Source organism: Vespa crabro, chromosome 14 (assembly GCF_910589235.1).
Source record: "Vespa crabro chromosome 14, iyVesCrab1.2, whole genome shotgun sequence".
NCBI classification, from domain to species: domain Eukaryota; kingdom Metazoa; phylum Arthropoda; class Insecta; order Hymenoptera; family Vespidae; genus Vespa; species Vespa crabro.
In genome coordinates, this window is record NC_060968.1 from 1,002,345 (window position 1) to 1,020,682 (window position 18,338).

At 24.1% G+C, this 18,338-nt stretch overlaps 3 protein-coding genes across 4 annotated transcripts; all 3 read right to left on the bottom strand.

Moving 5' to 3' along the window:
* Positions 1–4: 4 nt before the first annotated feature.
* LOC124428977 (short-chain dehydrogenase/reductase family 16C member 6-like) lies at positions 5–8,909 on the bottom strand. Of its 2 annotated transcripts, none has more exons than XM_046973615.1 (8): positions 8,744–8,909; positions 8,175–8,235; positions 2,965–3,161; positions 2,322–2,684; positions 1,217–1,331; positions 862–946; positions 686–796; positions 5–463 (listed from the first exon to the last, which is right to left on the bottom strand). In XM_046973615.1, the coding sequence occupies exons 2-8, from the start codon at positions 8,182–8,184 to the stop codon at positions 412–414; spliced, it is 933 nt and encodes a 310-aa protein (XP_046829571.1). In that variant the 5' UTR covers positions 8,185–8,235; positions 8,744–8,909; the 3' UTR covers positions 5–411. The 2 variants fall into 2 exon arrangements, with proteins under 2 accessions (XP_046829571.1, XP_046829570.1); XM_046973614.1 differs by having other exon boundaries at positions 8,662–8,909.
* A 3,048-nt stretch (positions 8,910–11,957) lies between these two features.
* Positions 11,958–14,018, bottom strand: LOC124429245 (short-chain dehydrogenase/reductase family 16C member 6-like). Its single transcript, XM_046974281.1, has 4 exons — positions 13,881–14,018; positions 13,121–13,250; positions 12,906–13,023; positions 11,958–12,393 (listed from the first exon to the last, which is right to left on the bottom strand). Exons 1-4 carry the CDS (start codon positions 14,016–14,018, stop codon positions 12,177–12,179), a joined length of 603 nt encoding a protein of 200 aa, XP_046830237.1. The 3' UTR covers positions 11,958–12,176.
* Positions 14,019–15,967: 1,949 nt separating this feature from the next.
* LOC124429152 (short-chain dehydrogenase/reductase family 16C member 6-like) lies at positions 15,968–18,058 on the bottom strand. Its single transcript, XM_046974045.1, has 4 exons — positions 17,891–18,058; positions 17,131–17,260; positions 16,916–17,033; positions 15,968–16,403 (listed from the first exon to the last, which is right to left on the bottom strand). The coding sequence occupies exons 1-4, from the start codon at positions 18,026–18,028 to the stop codon at positions 16,187–16,189; spliced, it is 603 nt and encodes a 200-aa protein (XP_046830001.1). The 5' UTR covers positions 18,029–18,058; the 3' UTR covers positions 15,968–16,186.
* Positions 18,059–18,338: the final 280 nt, after the last annotated feature.

Genomic DNA, 18,338 nt, shown 5'->3' on the forward strand with positions numbered 1-18,338 from the left:
AGAATATTTTATATTTAAGTTATGAAATATAAATTACATGAATTGATAACGAAAATCGTTATTGTACATCAATAGTCATTATCCATAAATAAGTTATAAATAGAATACTTTGTAAATTGTAATATTGTAAAGAGTCCAATAATTATTTGTTTAACATTCAACAATTAACCGAAAATTTGTTATAAATATTAAAAAAAAAAGCAAAAATTATGTAAATACAGAAAGTTTCATTATCGACAAACGGTCATCGTTGACTAAATTATTCTGCATAAATTAATACAAAACAAATTTAAAAATGCATTCACATCGTTGTACTTCCTTCTAATCCTCATAAATTTATGTCAAATATTTTTTTCTAATTTTATTAATTTTAAAAATTGCTCCTATTAACGTAGTTGCATTCTAACCTCTTTAAGTCCTATACCATCGTGTTATCGTCGTTATAATATTGTAAATTACACAGCTAAAATAAAAATATTTTTATATCATTTTACAAAAAAAATAAATAAACATTATTTTTAGATACTAAAAACATTCTTTAATCGTCTTTTTTTTCGTTTTAACATGCACATTCTATGTCATAATATGAAATAGATGGCGAAAGAAAATTTTTTCAAAAATATGGTATGCAAATAAATAAATTTTATATAAATGAAATAATAAAAATTGTAATACTTTGTCTAACCTTATTCGATAGAACAAAGGCGAACACCAACCAATGTTTAAACTCGACTGATCTCTTCTGATAGCTTCGACAATGTCTTTTGCAACTCGTTGCTCGCCCTGTCTTATCGACCTATAAATGATTTATTAGAAAGTCAACAATAATTTTTTATAGTAATAAATAAATTCATTTTCTACCTGTTTTTTGTCGTAGGTGCAACCGCAAGAAATGAGAAATTATTGACGCAATTACTTAATTCTCGACCCAAACACTCCATCAGATCTGTTACCATATAAATCATGTAAAAAATCGTATAATTTGAAATAATTTTATAGATTACAACAGAGTTATTCATTTTCTATTATTTTTTTTTTTTATTTAAATAATTATTTAATAAAAATAAAGCTTATAATAATTTATAAATAATATTTATTTAAATTAAGATCTACTAAATTGTAATATTTGTGTTGTATATTTTAAAAGCTAATTGTATTCATAGTTGTTAAAGAATATTAATTAAATTCATAGTTAAATAAAGAAAGATATACGTACTAGCTATAGCAGTTCTGGAACCTATATAAGCATCTTCGTTCGATACGACAGGCATTACTCCAACTATATGAACTCGTTCTCGATTTAACATTGAAGGTAAGAATGCCAATATAGTCTGTAGAAATGAACAATAACATCAATTTCTTATAAAATGTAAGAAAAATATCTTTTTATTTTTATTGTAAATTTTTTTGCACCATTGATCATTTCAAAAATAGTTGGTATAATATTAGGTGGACCGGAAAGTAATGTCGTTTCTGCACATGTTGATATTTGATTGTGATTAAAAATAAAAACTTTTTAAAAATTTATTCGTTTAAATTTAATTTAAGAAGCGACATTACTTTCCGGTCCCCCTAATATAATCGATTATATATTATCATTTTATTTATTTATGCTATTTACCATTTGCCGACATTATTATTTATCATCTGTCGATAAAAAATATTTAACTTAAGTGATAAACTTATTTTAATTAAAATTATTTTTTATCGATAAATGATATTCGCAAGATAATGATAACAATGCAATTTTAAAATACTTATTGACAAATAAGTATTTTACTACATAAAATGAACTTTGATCTCTTACGAATGATATCAAAGTACATTAAATAATTCTCGTCTGGAAAAACAAGACTCATTTATATTCAATGGCAGTTATTGGTAAGATTTCCGTGTAGGAAACATTAGCATATGTATATTACAGAATATAGATAAAATTTCTATTTACAGACAATATTTATAACATTTAGAATGGATTTAATATTTAATAAATTTTAATAATTAAATGAATTTAATATTTTAATAGAAACAAAAAGAGATATTTATAATTAGAAGCAACATTTCATTGTTAAAATATTATATATTAAAAGATTTACAAAGAAGACATTTTTTTTGTCATCTCAATCAATTTTGAAAGCATTTGTAATACTTAGTATAAAGTCGAAACAAATTAGAAATTTTACATTATTTAAATTTGAATGATAATAACGAAAGGAATTATAATTGCAATAAAGTAATTTTGTTTACAAATCATGAATATACATTATGAAGGTAGTATAAGAAATTGTAAAAAATGACATAAATATCTCAATTATGCTTACCCAATAATGGCTCATCAAAGTTGTATTAGCAGTGTCAAAAATATCCTGACCCGCTGCACCAACGCATGTTACTAAAATATCGATACCGCCAATCTCGTTTTTAACCTTTTTCGCTATATCGTGGATATTATTATGGTTCAATAAGTTGCATTGATATGCTATAATCCTTGGACTTCTTCGAGATGCGTCCTGTTTTCCTTGGCTTGTTGTAATGTCTCCTTTTAAGTTTGCATAACGAAATTGGAGATCTGATGCTATTTGTTGTACGGAATCATTAATCTCGTCCACACAGATAACTGAGCATCCTCTCTTTGCAAATTCATCGGCTAAAGAAGCACCTAACGATGACGCTGCTCCTACTATCTAAAAATTTATTAAATAATTAAATAAATAAATTACTCGAATTATTTGATATTAAATTCTTTATACTAAATATTTACTTTGATTTGATCGTTTTAAAAACGGAGAATTATTTCGTTATTATAATCAGTTGATTTTCTTTTTTTTTATTTTATTTATTTTTTTTTTTTACTATAATTTGTTGCGATTTTATTTATCAATTATTTTTATATGTTGATTATCGATAAACTAACCAATGAACAATCAAATAATAATAATTACTATGAATTTGTTATTAATTTACCAGAACAACATTTCCGGTGAGATCTCTTGGTGGCTTTGGTAACACAGACTTAATCAAATTCAGTATACTTATGAAGCATGAGATTGTAATTGCAATTAGGAACTCAATACTGAGGTAAAAAAGTAACTTCGCCGAAGGAAGTCCAATGTTCGTTTTATCTACCAGTGTTCCATCTCTTTCTGACACCATTACCGAATCTAAAAAAAATCCTTTTTGATTAATTTCTATTAATTTCTTCTTTCATGCTTTTTATACAAGTTTTTCATATCAACTTGATTTATGTATACACACATCTTTTATAATATTATTAATTTAATATTAATCATTAAAAAGAAATTGACAAAATTTTTTTTAATATTCTCACTATATAACTTTGGTATTTTTTTTGTTTTCTTTTGTTTGTAACTCATAAAGACGCAAAAATACCCTCCTGTAATAAAAGATTATAAAAAAAGAACAAAAAAATAAATAAATATAAAAATAAATTTTAAAAATATATTCTATAAATTTCTATCTATCGGGTGAATCACAAAACACGTGATCAACTTACAATTAGATTGTTCTATTGTTATTGAACTGATCGAAAATTTATTTCTCTGATAAAACATGGTTTCAAAAGAATGTTAAGATGATTGGTATAGTATAGTAAATTGTTGATTCTTCTTTTTTTTTGGAGTTTTCCAAATCATTATCAGTTTTCTTTAGACAAATCTATAATTTCCTTGTTGTTTATCTTTCAACGGATATTGAAAGAAATTCTGTAAATATCATAACGAATATTGTTTTTTTTTCATCCCATCAACCGAAAAAACATTGAGAAATTACTTTTTACTTTAATTAAAAGATGATATTCAATGTGATGTCCATCAGTTATAATAAACTTCGGTAAACGACAAATGTATGATTGTTTAAGTCTTTCTATGGCATATCCATTGATAGCCAAACATGCGTTTATAAATATCTCTCGTATATCTTCCGCCTATGTTGAAGTTTTCGATATCATATGATGTGTTTCACAATGTACAGAAAGAAATGTTTACAAACGGTAACAGTGAAAGATCAAATCAATGACGACTAATATTAATATATCAACAATTCAGTCTACGAAATCATAGCACATACGATATTCTTTAATATACAATCACACAAAATTCTTTCAATTATGTATGTATAGGATATTTGTTTTAATGTTTCTTTTATTTGGATGGAAAAAGAAAAACAAAAAAAAATATTTATTAATTAATATTTATTATCTTCGAGCTAAATTCGTCTTGATATCTGTTAAAAGATAGATATAAAGAAAAAAAAAGAGAAATTATAGGTTCATCTATAAAAGATTGAAGGACGATCTTGAAAATTCATTACCTTTAATTAAGATAAGATAATAAAAAAAAAAGAATCTTCACGCAATCATTTTATTGATATGTTGCGGACTTTCAGGATTTTTTAAATTCCTGTCGAATTCGAAATTGGTATTTTCGTTGTTCAAGACCAATAGTTTAAAAAAAGTTTTATAACCTTTCGTTTATTTCTCATTTATTTGTTTGTCAATAAAACGAACAAATAATTGACGTGTTATAGTATATGTAAATTCTATCGATGATCATCATTTTTTCGATAAGTCCCTTTTTTCTTTTTATTTCGATTAATTTTCTTTTTTTTTTTGATTGATCATTCATACGAGATCACGTTATTTTGATTTGTTTCGTCTAAGCCTTTTTTATTATCTCGGAATTTTTACGCTTATTCAGCTTTTACACGTGACGTAAGCACTCGTAAACGTACACGTTTACGACTATACATCTTGCTTTAATTTTATATTTCGAAATGTGTATTTTATTAGGATATAATTACCGAATACTATATTAAATTGGACTATAACATAACAGCTGAATAATTTGAGTTAATTACGTTTCTTTGTTCACCCGATATATTGATATAGAATTTTATATAGTTGTTATTAAATAATAAATATTTATTAATAAAATAAATTAATAAAAAAAAGGAAAAAGTAAAAGATATTTTTTCTTTCTTTTTCTTTTTTCCTGTTTTTTTTTCCCACGAATCTAGTTTTATTTTTCTTCTTCTTTCTTTTTTTTCTATTTCTTGAAGAAATTAAATATTTAAATATTATTGGAATAATTTTGTCAAAAATGATATACTGTACTAGGTCAATGAATTCGACGATCCATAACTATAATTAATTTTGTGAAAGGATAAGAGAAACCGGATTGGAAGAAAGGTGCATATGTACATTAGATGACTATGAATTTATGTTTTAGAAATCGCAAGTTAATATGTAAAAATAATAGAAAAAGAGAGAGAGAGAGAAAGGAATAACAAAGAGCACCAGATATATTATACAAGTTCCTACTACGATATCCAACTCTTACGTTAACGATTTCAAGATTTCAAGCCGATATTATCGATAGACGTTCTGCATTAGAAATTAGTTTTATTTTTTCCTTATTATTGCCTAACGAAACTCGTTAAACTTTTTATTTCGTTTTTTTATATCATTTTTCTTTTCCTCTAATCAATAATATTCGAATTATTTTATACACAGGATGTTTATGACATTATTACTAATAATTATTTTTCTAGTATCAATTAATTTGCAATATTTATAATAGATTCTTATTGGATATATTAAATTTTAAGATTTTATTTGTAAAAAAAAGAAAAAAAATTTTTTAAATAGAATTAATATAGTAAAAATCCTATTAAAAACGTCGCCAAGTTACTTTAATTTTGCAAAATTTCTTACAAATTTTGTAAATTGATTTAAAGTATTGAAAATTCATTCTCATCTATTTCCTTTTTCTAATGTGAAATACTAAATTTTATTATATATATATATAAAATCAAAAGAATATCTGGAAATATTTGTTTTTGGAAAATTATATAATCTTACTATAAATATGAATGTTATGGTTTAGTGCAATCGTGTAGTTCATTGAACAAGAATTCGCTTTAATCACTATATTGAAGTAAGCATGAGTTAGCAGTATAATCATTTTTTAATTTTCTTATTACTAATTTTCTTTATAAAAATAAATCTGCGTTACTTATCACGAGATACTTTATACACAACCTCGTTTTTTCTCATAATTGTACCATTGGCATAATTAAAATACATATTATACTTTTGACAACAGTAATAAAATAATTCATATGTAAAGCATGATTTTAAAACAATGCAATCAATTTTTATTAATTCGATCATTAAATGAAAAAATTTCAATGAGATTATTTATTTACTTTTAGAAATGCACAAGTGAAAAATGTTGATATTTTACAATTGATTTTTTAAGAAACAAAAAATTTGTTCGATTTGAATTAATTTAAAAAAAGCTTTGAATGATTATTTTATAAACTCGAATTTGAAAATTAAATTATAAAATTATTATATTATTAATAATGGAATAATTGTAATATTACATTTCATAGTTAAAAGCTGAACTAACTTTTTTTAGATTTTTTATTGCTTTAATAAAAATCTGTCCATACCGGTTATATTAGATAACAATCTGAGAACTTCACACGCATCAGTTTATATTATAATGGCTTTTTTGTATTTTGTATTTTGTATTTGTTATGAACTTTGAGATATCAAAATAAATATATTGAAAAATGATTTTTGCTAATTTACAATTATATTATGAATTTTCTAATTTTTAATGAAAATTAATTTCTGATAATTAAGAAAATTAAGTTCTGATAATATTCTCATTAAGTTCTCACTTAAGTGTAATCATTAATAATACAAATATATCAATCGATTAATTTAGATGTTTCAATATTTGTCATAAAAGATTTTGCATAAAAGTGATTTATTCAATGAGATATAGCAAATCGAAAACGTATTAATTTCAATGAAATAAAAAAAAAAACAAAATATTTTAAAAATATGCAAATAATAAAACTGGTAAAATAAAAATGTAACTTCTCATCTAAATTCATATAAGTTATCAAACTAAAAGTGGTTAACATAAATGAATATTTGAACGTATTATTAAGTTTTTATTACGAATTATTATGAATTAATTTTCTCTCCAAATTTAAAATAAAAATAATTTTTATCTTTTCGATCAATTATTTACAAATTTATAAGATTTTTTTTTTAACTATAGCATAATAATAATTTTTTTTCAACACCAACAGAATTTCTGATTTAGAAATTATCCAAAAAATTATTTTAACTAATAATAATTTTTAAAAACTATTTTCTTTTTTTATTAATGCATATTGATATAAATAGCATTCTATTAAAAAAATATATATTTGATTTTCAGAAGAAAATAATACAATATTATGGTACATTAATAATAGCTAGGAAAAGGAAGTAATTTTAAGATCTGTCATTTAAGATGACTATGTAATTTCTAATCTTAATATTACAAGTAGCAAGTAAACGACTTTCTATAAATTTGTATAAATTGATCATAATTAGGTAACATATTTATTTTTGAAATAATTCTGAGATTTTCCAAATAATTTGTAAAATAATTATAATAGATCATTATCAACGGAGATATACCCTTAATGATTGATCGAATATAACGTATCTGATCGATAATTTATGTATATAAATGATATTTATGGATATAGAAAACCTTGATTCGAAGTCATTACTTTTTATATTTAATTTTTATCTGTGACATTTAAAATTCTAATATAAATATTAATAATTATCGGACATAATTTATTTTAATCTCTTCGGTCCATATTTTCTTTTTTCTCAATTTATTCAGTTTTTTTAATGATCTTAATTAATATAATTAAATATAATTAAATATTTTCTTTTTACATTTTTTTTTTCAATTTCTTTTTACGTTTCTTTTAACATTATGTAACACAATGGAATAATATGTTGTTATTGGAGAGAACAATAAAGACATAATATATATTTAGTATATCTAGTATTCCTTTTTCCTTCTGCTTTTTTAACATGATAAAAACAACGAACTGAAATGAATATTATACTACTAATGAATAGGGAGTATTAGATAAGCAAATGTTATGAAATTATTGCCCCTATTTGTAATGAAAATCAATGCAAGTGTACATCTAACGAAATTAATAATCTATTTAGAAAAAAAATAAGCTTCATTTTAAAACATAGTTTGAAAGATAAATAACTACGAAATTTCGTTCCAACGGAAATTAAATTATGTATTTTCATTAATAAGAAAATAAAAATTGCATACCTATTTTCATTCTTTTATAATGAAAAGTAACGTTTTCTTCTAATATGGAACAATTGTATTACTGAAAAAAAAGAAAATTAAAAATAATTGTTAATTAATTTATTAGATATTAAACACAAATGATTTTTTTAATCGACGATATTTTTTAAAGAACGTAGAAATTCATAATTTCGTGAATAAAAATGTTATAGTAATTTATTTCGAAACTACCGATTTAATTTCACAAATTCGTAATTTTTATCGCTAATTTATAATAATGTAAATTGAAAATAAATATTTCATTCATTATTGCTTGTATATTACTAATATATATTCTTCATTCAATTATAGAATAAAAATTAAACAAAGACAATTCGATTTCAATTATCATCTGGTTGCAATAAAAATTATTTAAAAAAAAAAATTACGATACCGTTAATTAAACAAATAATAAATGTTAATCATTTTTTTAAACAGTCGATAATTCTAATTTTACAACAATAGTTACCGTTAACAAAATAAATACACACAGTCTAACGGACACTGTAAACTCACGAATAGAAATAAGAAAATTTATAAATATTAATTACATAAAGTAAATATCACAAAAATTTTTAATCACATGCACTACACATAATAATAATTTTGTTTCACTAATAAAAACATAATCTATAATTATTAAAAATGGGAACGAAAATTGTTCAGAATCAGTCGATCGTTTCTGTCAGGTTGCTTTGCTCGCTTGAACTTGACTGAACAGTGATTTCGCGTTCAGTGTGCTTACCTACCAAAGCAAACCTAACCCGAGACAAGGTCATTCGTAACGTATTCATTATTGCTGCCTTTTTGTTTCTCATAGTCATAAATTCATGCTAAATGCAAAAAGAACTTTTTATTCTCTTAAACGTTTTCTTTTCTTTATCCATTTTGTTTTCTTATTTTTCTATCTTCATTTCTTTATTTTAATTTATCTGCTTTGATATTTATTTTTTCGTTGTCACACATTTATAGGAAGTTAGAAAATTTTTATAGCAAGCAATGTTGTTTTAATACAAATGTGAAATATCTGAAATTAATTAATTAAAATTAAAAATGACAAAATTAAAATTATGTATCTTTTATATAAAATTTGGTTTAATTATACAATAAATCTTTATATTAAATATATAATATGTGTTCATGAATTGATTGTTATTATAATAATCTAATGTAAATCATATATTTCATTTATATAACAAAAAAAAAATGAGTGATAAATTTAATTTACTAATATTTTTGATTTTGATATAAATACGATTTTTATAATATTACTGAAATATTGATTAAAAATTATATTATAATACTATAATTATATAATAATTATATGATATCATAATAATACGATATTTTATTTTATTATTAATAATACGATATTATATTTCTATTCTTTTTTTTTAATTTTTTATTACACAAAATTTTCACCATTAATTTTTGTTAATTAATAAAATAAACCTTCCTTAACTCTCCTCTAAAGTAAGCGAAAAATTCTCATTTTTGATCCTATATAACTATTACCAAATACACGTAAGTATGTCTACATTATCTATAGTCGGTAAGTATTTCTATCGACAATCCTTTATTTGCCAAAAGTATTTTTAAATGATTTACTTCTTCTTACTATCTTGACTCACGAGATCTGCCGTTGTTGAAAAGTTCAAACGAGTCACAAATGTTTGCTATAAAATTCATGAGAAAGCTTTCTCAGATACTTACAATATGTACACAATTATGCAACGCGAATGCATACAAAACTTTTTATAATCTTTAATGGAAACTTAATAAAAAATAAAAGAAAACACAAGGAAGAAGACAAATTCATACAATTTCAAATTCGTTCACATTTCACATTTTTGCATAAGATATTATATAATGTTTATCGTATCGAACGATATTGTATCTTGAAGAAAAATCGATGATCAAAAAATCAATTGCAAGTATCAACGTTATTCCCCGACATTAAATATTTGAAGTGTCTTCGAAAAATACATTTTCTGCGAGATGAGAAAACATGCTCGCACATTCGCACGAGTCATTCTAAAGGTATTTGACCTCATACAAAAGTCAACGTAGTAGTCTTTCCGAGACCTTGAAACGATATCTTAAAAATGTAGCATCTTAAAACTTTCTATTTATTTATACATGAGATATCTACGTATAAAAATGATACCCACACACACACACACATATACACATATTAAATTATTTAAAGTTATACATTGAAACGAATTTTAAAATTCGATTCTTTCATTATTTTTAACTTACTTATTGTTAATATCTTTTATTATTATAATTTCGTGATCAAAAATAATATAAATCGGCGTGCAATTCATCAAAACATTTGATAAATTTATATTTATCCGTCAATCGTAAAAACATCGTAAACAATTTTCTTTGACGATCTTATTTAATGCAAAACAAATAACTGATCCTTTCCTAGAACTTATTGTTCAATATAATCACCGTTTTTACGTTATAAAAACCGTGGAATAAGGTAAGAAAAAGTTTCAATTAATTTAAATTAGAGATCAAAGAACACATCATAAATCATTATAGCGTGTTTTTTGTTATTCTATGACGTGTATATTTTTTAACGATATATATCAAGTTTAAGATGAATAATATCAAGTTTTGTTTACAGGCATCAGTTAGTCTTTTCAAAAACTACATTTGGAAAAATTAACTTTACATATATATGATTAAAATATTATTAGAAATTAATCGATAAATATTTCATATAATGGGTGGTTTACGAGAATGTTCGTGATTTCAAATGATATAAAAAAATATATAGAAACGAAAGAATTATTTTATATAATTTAAATAAATCTATAGATATTAAAGAATTATAATGTAATATAACAGTTAATCTTACTGTAAATTCAAATGAAACACTTTTTGATTGTATCGATATTTTAATAAATCCGATGTCAACTGATTATAATATTTGTAAATAGTTCGATTTTTGATCGTACGCTCAACCTCCTTATTTTTTGTTTTCTTTTATTTCCTAGAACAAATTAACATCGACCGGTCCAGATCAATACCGTGTTTGTCAATAAAATAATTAAATCATTTGAATATGTTTACGGAAATATCGTTATTATATATCCGTTTTTTTATCGAACTGTTTTTTTATCGAACCGTTTTTTTATCGAACTCGTATGAATTTTTTACTGACAAAATCGAATGTCAAAAGATGGCTTGCCAAATATTTTTCTTTGATTCAATCGAAATTGAATTATCAATTGCGATACGCAGCATTCTTTAAATATCCCCATATAAAAATTTATTTGCAGATTAAATTATTTGATAATGTTACATATCCGGCTTTAGAAAAAATAAATCCAAGACTGTCGAAACCAAATATAGGGCCAAATTTCAAAAAATAATGTTACATAAAGTGTAATTTTATATGTATGTAATATTACATGTAATAAAAACAGATCTTTATATATAGAGTTTTTATATAATTAAGTATTAAATTAGAGCACAATATACGCCAAACTATTAGATCTAATCTATATCGTCGAGTAATATCTAAAATTCATAAATGTTCAGGAGTGTCTCCAACAGATAACTATAATAAATATTTCCTCTACTGTACATTTGCAGAATCATTCAAAATCACAGACGTTTACATGGCTCACCCTTTATATTAAAATATAATAATTTATTGTTAAAAAATTGAGATTAATTGGTTAATTGATTCTACATTTTTTAATTATTTTTTTATTTGCTTAAATTCTATCTATATATTTATTAATTTGTAAAGTTAAAAATTGTACTTTTATGAACAATAATAAAAAAAAAATAATAATAATAAAACAAGGAAGAATAACAGCATTTTAATAACGCAATTAACGTCGTTCCGGAATAATCAGGAAGAATTAATTTTCAACGTGATACAACGTTCCTTCAATTCTCTTTTCATCGACGTTCGCGAGGAAATCAAGAATCAGTCGCATAGCTGACTCAGGAATAATCCTAAAAGGAAAGAAAAAAAAAGAAAAAGAGAAAGAAAAATGAATAAAGAAAAATATTACGCTTTGATAAATGGAGTCGTCGAGAGAAAAACCTGTTTATGGCGTTCAGGGAGAGAAGACATCGTGGTATAGAATATTCCGTGTAATTTTTTCTAATCGCTTTAATAATTTCACAAGCTACGTATTCCGATGAGACGACTCCGAAAATGTAAGGAAATCTGTAAATAATAAATCGTGGATTCATTTTTAATGAAATAATTTTAAAAAACAATTTTACTTTATTCATATTCGATCCATGCGCAAAGAAATATTTTTATTTTAATAATTAAATTTCTGGATTGTTATTAGAAAAAGAACAAAAAACAAACAAACAAACAAAAATAAAACCATCGATTTTTCATACATTACGCGAATTTAACATTCAAAGTGAACAGAGAAAGTTCCACGGCTTTAAATGCTGTAACGTGTCATGCACGAAATTATTTCATAAGTACTTTACAGACCTATTCATTAAAAACATATCTCGTTGATATTTATAAATGTCCATATAAACGATATACAATAAGAAAATAAGAAAATAAGAAAAAATATTAAATGAAAACTAACAAATTAATGTAACATTCAATTTCGCGAACTTATTTATCAAGTTGATAAATTAATTATATATAGAAGATTTTATATAAAAAAAATATATTTATATTTATTAATTTTAAATATGTTTTAATATAACCTATACTTAGGATCTTTTGCTAATCCTGTGTTAACGTAAAACGGATAAATCGTTGTGAAATGTATGTCAAGTTTCTTAGGATTCATTCTCACTTCTTCGTATAGAGCTTCCATTAGACCTTTTGTCAGAAAAAGAAATAAAAAAGTTTTTAGTTTTATGTATGTAAGTGATTTTATTTTCAAGATTGTATTCAAATTAACTAACTATATATTTACCTCTAACAGCAAATTTCGAGGCACAGTAAGGGACTTTTTGCGATACTCCGCATATTCCACACATACTGTTTATAGCTACGATGTGACCTCTACCTCGTTGTAACATTGATGGAAGTATTGTTTCTATCGTCTTTATAAAATCAAAGTATAATTCTAATAAAAAATTTTAAATCAAAATAATTCTTTATAATTCTTCATTAATCAACACAATGTTGTTTGCCACAGGATCATTATTAATTTGTTACGTATATTTTCATTTATTAATTTCTTAGAATTATTTATAAAAATTTGGGAAGGTTTAACCATGGAGATAGGTTATTACCTATATACAATATTTTGTAAAGGATAGCCACTAAAAGACTGAATGATATAAAATAAAAATAACTTTTAGAAACACGTTGTTTTAATTTTGTATTATTGCTGGACATTATACGTAGCTATTTTAATCTCTAAAGAGTGCTATATAATCAATAAAAAAAGAAAATAAAGAAAATTGAAAATGAATAAATTATGACTTTTTCAAATCCTTCAGTCTTTTGATGACGCAAAAACAGTCTTTCGATATAAGCAAAAAATTCAATAGCTTTCGATAATAGTTTATATAAACAGTTTTTTACCAATGCATTATTCAACGTTATCGATGATATATATAATGTTCTTGCTTCAATTAAATTTGTATCTTTTTTGTAATTTCGAAATTATCATACTTATGGAAAATGTAACAAACTTGTATTAATTTTTTTTTTCTATAAAATCTTACCCAAAAATGCGATAAAACGTTGACATTAAATGTCCGTTCAATTTCATCGGAATTATGATTGAGAAGTGAACGATGATACAACACGGCCGTATTGTTAATTAGAATGGTAATTTCTGGTATTCCAACTTTCCTCATCATTCTTGCATAAGATTTATTATATAAGATAACATTTTTGCATAAGATATTATATAATGTTTATCGTATCGAACGATATTGTATCTTGAAGAAAAATCGATGATCAAAAAATCAATTGCAAGTATCAACGTTATTCCCCGACATTAAATATTTGAAGTGTCTTCGAAAAATACATTTTCTGCGAGATGAGAAAACATGCTCGCACATTCGCACGAGTCATTCTAAAGGTATTTGACCTCATACAAAAGTCAACGTAGTAGTCTTTCCGAGACCTTGAAACGATATCTTAAAAATGTAGCATCTTAAAACTTTCTATTTATTTATACATGAGATATCTACGTATAAAAATGATACCCACACACACACACACATATACACATATTAAATTATTTAAAGTTATACATTGAAACGAATTTTAAAATTCGATTCTTTCATTATTTTTAACTTACTTATTGTTAATATCTTTTATTATTATAATTTCGTGATCAAAAATAATATAAATCGGCGTGCAATTCATCAAAACATTTGATAAATTTATATTTATCCGTCAATCGTAAAAACATCGTAAACAATTTTCTTTGACGATCTTATTTAATGCAAAACAAATAACTGATCCTTTCCTAGAACTTATTGTTCAATATAATCACCGTTTTTACGTTATAAAAACCGTGGAATAAGGTAAGAAAAAGTTTCAATTAATTTAAATTAGAGATCAAAGAACACATCATAAATCATTATAGCGTGTTTTTTGTTATTCTATGACGTGTATATTTTTTAACGATATATATCAAGTTTAAGATGAATAATATCAAGTTTTGTTTACAGGCATCAGTTAGTCTTTTCAAAAACTACATTTGGAAAAATTAACTTTACATATATATGATTAAAATATTATTAGAAATTAATCGATAAATATTTCATATAATGGGTGGTTTACGAGAATGTTCGTGATTTCAAATGATATAAAAAAATATATAGAAACGAAAGAATTATTTTATATAATTTAAATAAATCTATAGATATTAAAGAATTATAATGTAATATAACAGTTAATCTTACTGTAAATTCAAATGAAACACTTTTTGATTGTATCGATATTTTAATAAATCCGATGTCAACTGATTATAATATTTGTAAATAGTTCGATTTTTGATCGTACGCTCAACCTCCTTATTTTTTGTTTTCTTTTATTTCCTAGAACAAATTAACATCGACCGGTCCAGATCAATACCGTGTTTGTCAATAAAATAATTAAATCATTTGAATATGTTTACGGAAATATCGTTATTATATATCCGTTTTTTTATCGAACTGTTTTTTTATCGAACCGTTTTTTTATCGAACTCGTATGAATTTTTTACTGACAAAATCGAATGTCAAAAGATGGCTTGCCAAATATTTTTCTTTGATTCAATCGAAATTGAATTATCAATTGCGATACGCAGCATTCTTTAAATATCCCCATATAAAAATTTATTTGCAGATTAAATTATTTGATAATGTTACATATCCGGCTTTAGAAAAAATAAATCCAAGACTGTCGAAACCAAATATAGGGCCAAATTTCAAAAAATAATGTTACATAAAGTGTAATTTTATATGTATGTAATATTACATGTAATAAAAACAGATCTTTATATATAGAGTTTTTATATAATTAAGTATTAAATTAGAGCACAATATACGCCAAACTATTAGATCTAATCTATATCGTCGAGTAATATCTAAAATTCATAAATGTTCAGGAGTGTCTCCAACAGATAACTATAATAAATATTTCCTCTACTGTACATTTGCAGAATCATTCAAAATCACAGACGTTTACATGGCTCACCCTTTATATTAAAATATAATAATTTATTGTTAAAAAATTGAGATTAATTGGTTAATTGATTCTACATTTTTTAATTATTTTTTTATTTGCTTAAATTCTATCTATATATTTATTAATTTGTAAAGTTAAAAATTGTACTTTTATGAACAATAATAAAAAAAAAATAATAATAATAAAACAAGGAAGAATAACAGCATTTTAATAACGCAATTAACGTCGTTCCGGAATAATCAGGAAGAATTAATTTTCAACGTGATACAACGTTCCTTCAATTCTCTTTTCATCGACGTTCGCGAGGAAATCAAGAATCAGTCGCATAGCTGACTCAGGAATAATCCTAAAAGGAAAGAAAAAAAAAGAAAAAGAGAAAGAAAAATGAATAAAGAAAAATATTACGCTTTGATAAATGGAGTCGTCGAGAGAAAAACCTGTTTATGGCGTTCAGGGAGAGAAGACATCGTGGTATAGAATATTCCGTGTAATTTTTTCTAATCGCTTTAATAATTTCACAAGCTACGTATTCCGATGAGACGACTCCGAAAATGTAAGGAAATCTGTAAATAATAAATCGTGGATTCATTTTTAATGAAATAATTTTAAAAAACAATTTTACTTTATTCATATTCGATCCATGCGCAAAGAAATATTTTTATTTTAATAATTAAATTTCTGGATTGTTATTAGAAAAAGAACAAAAAACAAACAAACAAACAAAAATAAAACCATCGATTTTTCATACATTACGCGAATTTAACATTCAAAGTGAACAGAGAAAGTTCCACGGCTTTAAATGCTGTAACGTGTCATGCACGAAATTATTTCATAAGTACTTTACAGACCTATTCATTAAAAACATATCTCGTTGATATTTATAAATGTCCATATAAACGATATACAATAAGAAAATAAGAAAATAAGAAAAAATATTAAATGAAAACTAACAAATTAATGTAACATTCAATTTCGCGAACTTATTTATCAAGTTGATAAATTAATTATATATAGAAGATTTTATATAAAAAAAATATATTTATATTTATTAATTTTAAATATGTTTTAATATAACCTATACTTAGGATCTTTTGCTAATCCTGTGTTAACGTAAAACGGATAAATCGTTGTGAAATGTATGTCAAGTTTCTTAGGATTCATTCTCACTTCTTCGTATAGAGCTTCCATTAGACCTTTTGTCAGAAAAAGAAATAAAAAAGTTTTTAGTTTTATGTATGTAAGTGATTTTATTTTCAAGATTGTATTCAAATTAACTAACTATATATTTACCTCTAACAGCAAATTTCGAGGCACAGTAAGGGACTTTTTGCGATACTCCGCATATTCCACACATACTGTTTATAGCTACGATGTGACCTCTACCTCGTTGTAACATTGATGGAAGTATTGTTTCTATCGTCTTTATAAAATCAAAGTATAATTCTAATAAAAAATTTTAAATCAAAATAATTCTTTATAATTCTTCATTAATCAACACAATGTTGTTTGCCACAGGATCATTATTAATTTGTTACGTATATTTTCATTTATTAATTTCTTAGAATTATTTATAAAAATTTGGGAAGGTTTAACCATGGAGATAGGTTATTACCTATATACAATATTTTGTAAAGGATAGCCACTAAAAGACTGAATGATATAAAATAAAAATAACTTTTAGAAACACGTTGTTTTAATTTTGTATTATTGCTGGACATTATACGTAGCTATTTTAATCTCTAAAGAGTGCTATATAATCAATAAAAAAAGAAAATAAAGAAAATTGAAAATGAATAAATTATGACTTTTTCAAATCCTTCAGTCTTTTGATGACGCAAAAACAGTCTTTCGATATAAGCAAAAAATTCAATAGCTTTCGATAATAGTTTATATAAACAGTTTTTTACCAATGCATTATTCAACGTTATCGATGATATATATAATGTTCTTGCTTCAATTAAATTTGTATCTTTTTTGTAATTTCGAAATTATCATACTTATGGAAAATGTAACAAACTTGTATTAATTTTTTTTTTCTATAAAATCTTACCCAAAAATGCGATAAAACGTTGACATTAAATGTCCGTTCAATTTCATCGGAATTATGATTGAGAAGTGAACGATGATACAACACGGCCGTATTGTTAATTAGAATGGTAATTTCTGGTATTCCAACTTTCCTCATCATTCTTATCGTTTCACGTACTTCCAATCTCTTCGAAACATCAACGATGAAACCATAGACCTAAACAATTTCTTTGAATTCGATATCATGTTTCAAGAACTTTTGAAAATATTACAACCTCTCCGCCATTTTTTGATACGGCAGACATCGTTGATCGATTTGCATCTATATCTACGTCCCAACAGATCACTATGCAACCCATTAAGCCTAATTGAATCGCTAATTCTCGACCAATACCATGGCCAGCACCGGTAATCTTATAAAATACACAAAAAAAATAAAATTAAGAAATAACCTATTAAAATAAATTATT